This window comes from Hylobates moloch, unplaced genomic scaffold, assembly GCF_009828535.3.
Source record: "Hylobates moloch isolate HMO894 unplaced genomic scaffold, HMol_V3 SCAFFOLD_5300, whole genome shotgun sequence".
In the NCBI taxonomy this organism is placed as follows: domain Eukaryota; kingdom Metazoa; phylum Chordata; class Mammalia; order Primates; family Hylobatidae; genus Hylobates; species Hylobates moloch.
The window spans coordinates 1,035-4,762 of record NW_026657575.1 but is presented as its reverse complement, the minus strand read 5'-3'; the positions used below and the strand labels follow the sequence as shown (position 1 = coordinate 4,762).

The window sequence follows — 3,728 nt, the reverse complement described above, 5'->3', positions numbered from 1 at the left end:
CTCCCTCCCCAACCCCATGCAGCTGCAGAGAGGTCCTTGGTCAGAAATAGGAAAAAACCCCGATGGCTGGCACATTCCGGGACAGAGAGAACCCAGGCACACACAGGCTGCCGCCCACTCAGACTTTATTCAAAGACCAGGAAGGGCCAGTGCAAGGAGGGGAGGAGGGCCTGGCGGGAGGCCCAGCGGGCAAGAGGAACGGCCACCGAGGCTCCAGCTTAACGGTATTTGGAGGTCAGCACGGTGCTCACAGAGGCCAGGAACTTGTCCAGGGAGGCGTGCACCGCAGGGGTGAACTCGGCGGGGTGGTGGGCGGCCAGGGTCACCAGCAAGCAGTGGCTCAGGAGCTGTGCAGAGAAGAGGGTCAGTGGGGCCCAGGGCCCGCAGCCGCCGCCTGCGCTACACCTCCCGCAACCCGCTGGATGCTCTGCCCTGCGAGGAAGGCGCCATCTCGCCCCTCGACCCAGATCGCTCCCGGCCCGCCGCTCACCTTGAAGTTGACCGGGTCCACCCGAAGCTTGTGCGCGTGCAGGTCGCTCAGGGCGGACAGCGCGTTGGGCATGTCGTCCACGTGCGCCACGGCGTTGGTCAGCGCGTCGGCCACCTTCTTGCCGTGGTCCTTAACCTGGGCAGAGCCATGGCTCAGGTCGAAGTGGGGGAAGTAGGTCTTGGTGGTGGGGAAGGACAGGAACATCCTGCGGGGAGAAGCAGAGTGAGGGGTGGGGTTTGGGCCCGGGGCCAGGACGGTTTAGGGTGGCCGGTGGGTCAGGGCGGGAGAGGAGCCCGGGTGGGAGCAGGGGAGGGAGGGAGCCTCACCTCTCCAGGGCCTCCGCACCATAGTCGCCGGCGTGCGCGCCGACCTTGCCCCAGGCGGTCTTGACGTTGGTCTTGTCGGCAGGAGACAGCACCATGGTGGGTTCTTTCTGAGTCTGTGGGGACCAGAAGAGTGCCGGGCCGCGAGCGCGCCAGGGTTTATGCTTGGGGCGCGGGGGCACGCCCGGCCGGGCGGCGCTCATTGGCTGGCGCGGAGCCCGGGGCGCGGCCTGGACCGCAGGGGAGTCCCGGGCGGGGCCTGCGCCGGGCCGGGCGGCGGGCTTGGCCTCCCCTTGGGGGCGCACGCGGGGTGGGGGCCAGGACTTCTCCACCCTCCACCGCCACTCCACTCCACTCCCGCCCATCCCGCTTGCCCGGGAGCAGGGCGATAGCGGCGCTGGTGGGGCCGGCCCGTTGGGGTCGGGCGCTGTCGGCTCTTCCACCGCGGAGCGCAGCGCCACCCTTTCCTTTCGGGCGCCCGAGCGTCCCTAGTGAGGGAGAAAGTCAGCCCGCACCCCCGCCCCGGCCTGGCACGCGCTGGACGCGCATCAACTCCAGCGGGATCAGGGAACACACGGGCGAGCGAGTGCGAGCCGGGAGGCTTCGCCCATCCGGGGCGGAGAGGAATGCGGGCACCCGGACGCCCCGGCCCATAGGAACTCAAAAGAACTTCTGCGCGGAGCCCCTCCTGCTCTCCAGCCTCGCTTCCTCCAGCTCCCTTTCCCTCTGGCGATAGTCACTAGTGTGCTTGAGTGACAGGCACCGGGAAGGAACAAATACCAGGACGCAAAAAGCACGGGGCTGTGCTGGGGGCGGCTCCAGATTCAGACTCCTCTACCCGGGGTTGTGGGGTGGCGCGTGGGGGTGGTGGGTGCTGGCTAAGCCCCAAGTCATGGACTCACAGTTTGTGTGACTGACTCTCCCACTGGCCTAGAGGTCGTGGTTCACTGTGACACCCCCAGCTCTCCAAATGCGATCTGATGGGAGACTTGCTAGGTAAATACCGGTTAAACAGGTAAACAAAGCAATAGCCGGAACCGGCTGGAGCATTCAACCTCCTCTGGGAGGTAGGCAGTTCTCTAACCATCACACAAGTACACACAGAGGTGCAAACCTCATCACAGGCCCTGAGGAAGTCTGGAGGTGTGGACGAGCCATTCAAGGGGACCAGGGTTAGTCTGAGGGCTTCCTGGAGGAGGTGAGACTTAAGGATATGTATTAGGTGGAGGAGGTGGAGGAGGCAGAGGCTTGGCTCCCGGAGGGGAAAGGACAGAGGTGACAAGCCCCTGTGGTGGGAGAATGGAGGTGGGGAGATGTCGAGGTGATGAAGCCAGCCAGCTCCTGCAGGGTGAGGAAGGAAGGGGTGGACTTCTGGGGAAGGGTGAGAGGTGCAGGAGTGCCAATGGGTGCATCCCTGTGCGTGAAAAGTGATGTTTTTTGGGGGGTATGGTACTGAGGAGAAAACAGCCTGAGAAATCACTGGTAAGTCATTTCCTGGGGGTCTGGCAGAAGACCTTGCTTTGGGGAGTGCGTCAGTTCGGCATCCTTCAGCCTACTCCCTGCCGTGTCCCCCCAGGCCCTTACTCAGGCCCTGCCCTGGGTGTCCATGAGCAAGCCAGGGTAAGGTGCCTTGGGCAGAGAAGGAAGTAGCTCTGACCAGCTAAGCAATGCTTCCCCCGTTGGATCTTCTCATTTCCCCTCCCTGTCTGCCACCCACTTCTGACTCTGCCCACAGCCTGAAGGAAAAAAAAAAAAAAAAAGGATGAGATGTGGGGGCTTTTTTTTTTTTTTTTTTTTTTCCGAGGCGGAGTTTCGCTGTTGTTGTCCAGGCTGGAGTGCAATGGTGTGATCTCAGCTCACTGCAACCTCTGCCTCCTGGGTTAAAATGATTCTCCTGCCTCAGCCTCCCGAGTAGCTGGGTTTACAGACATGGGCCACCATGCCCGGCTAATTTTGTATTTTTAGTATAGATGGGGTTTCTACATGTCGATCAGGCTGGTCTCAAACTCCCAACTTCAGGTGATCCGCCCGTCTCAGCCTCCCAGAGTGCTGGGATTACAGGTGTGAGCCACCTTGCCCTCCTTTTTGTTTTGTTTTGTTGAGATGTGGGGACTTAAAGACACCAAGGACCCCCTACCTCAGGCCTGGGACAACCCCTTCTTCCTGCATCTTACTGCAATGTCTCTGCTACCTGAACCCTCTTAAGGCAAGACATGGAGAACGTATCTGAGCCAAGGTCTTATACTCCTAGTATGGAAAGAGCTTCCACATATTAATAAGAAAAGACAAATGACTTATGAGGATCATAGCCAGAAATATAGAAATAATTAATGAGGCCGGGTGAGGTGGCTCACTCCTGTAATTCCAGCACTTTGGGAGGCCGAGAAGGCGGATCACCTGAGGCCAACATAGTGAAATCCCATCTCTACTAAAAATAAAAATAATTAGCCAGGTGTGGTGGTGTGCGCCTGTAATCCCAGCTACTCGGGAGGTGGAGGCAGGAGAATCGCTTGAACCCACGAGGTGGAGGTTCCAGTGAGCCAGATCGCACCACTGCACTCTGCACTCCAGCCTGGGTGATTGAGCGAGACTCCATCTCAAAAAGCAAAACAAAACGAAAGTAATAATCAGTGACTGTGGAATGGCACAGAGCTGAATGAACTGGCTGAAAGGGGTGTATGGGAGACAGTTCACTGAGAATAGGAAGTTGTACACAGGTATTTACGGTATGATGGTATTTTTGTCCAAAAAGAGGGCCTGCGGCAGTAGTTGTAGATGTAGCTCTGTTCCCTCAGCATGGGATGGGGCCCATAGGCTGAGTCCCAAACCCTTCATTTTGGTCTCTGCTGGGGGTGGGTGTGAGGAGACAGGAAAGAGAGACTCTCTCCTACTTTAAGTGACACAACAAAGGGTGT

General features: G+C 59.2%; 1 protein-coding gene across 1 annotated transcript; it reads right to left on the bottom strand.

Annotated features, from left to right (window-relative positions):
• Positions 1 to 108: 108 nt before the first annotated feature.
• LOC116465457 (hemoglobin subunit alpha) lies at positions 109 to 975 on the bottom strand. Its single transcript, XM_032148520.2, has 3 exons — positions 817 to 975; positions 491 to 695; positions 109 to 347 (listed from the first exon to the last, which is right to left on the bottom strand). The coding sequence occupies exons 1-3, from the start codon at positions 909 to 911 to the stop codon at positions 219 to 221; spliced, it is 429 nt and encodes a 142-aa protein (XP_032004411.1). The 5' UTR covers positions 912 to 975; the 3' UTR covers positions 109 to 218.
• Between the last annotated feature and the right edge of the window lie 2,753 nt (positions 976 to 3,728).

Coding starts and splice junctions, on each gene's coding strand:
- LOC116465457 (XM_032148520.2), bottom strand. CDS start 911: ATGGTGCTGTCTCCTGCCGACAAGACCAACGTCAAGACCGCCTGGGGC. Junction 696..816: donor GGTGCGGAGGCCCTGGAGAG/GTGAGGCTCCCT, acceptor TTCTCCCCGCAG/GATGTTCCTGTCCTTCCCCA. Junction 348..490: donor TGGACCCGGTCAACTTCAAG/GTGAGCGGCGGG, acceptor TTCTCTGCACAG/CTCCTGAGCCACTGCTTGCT.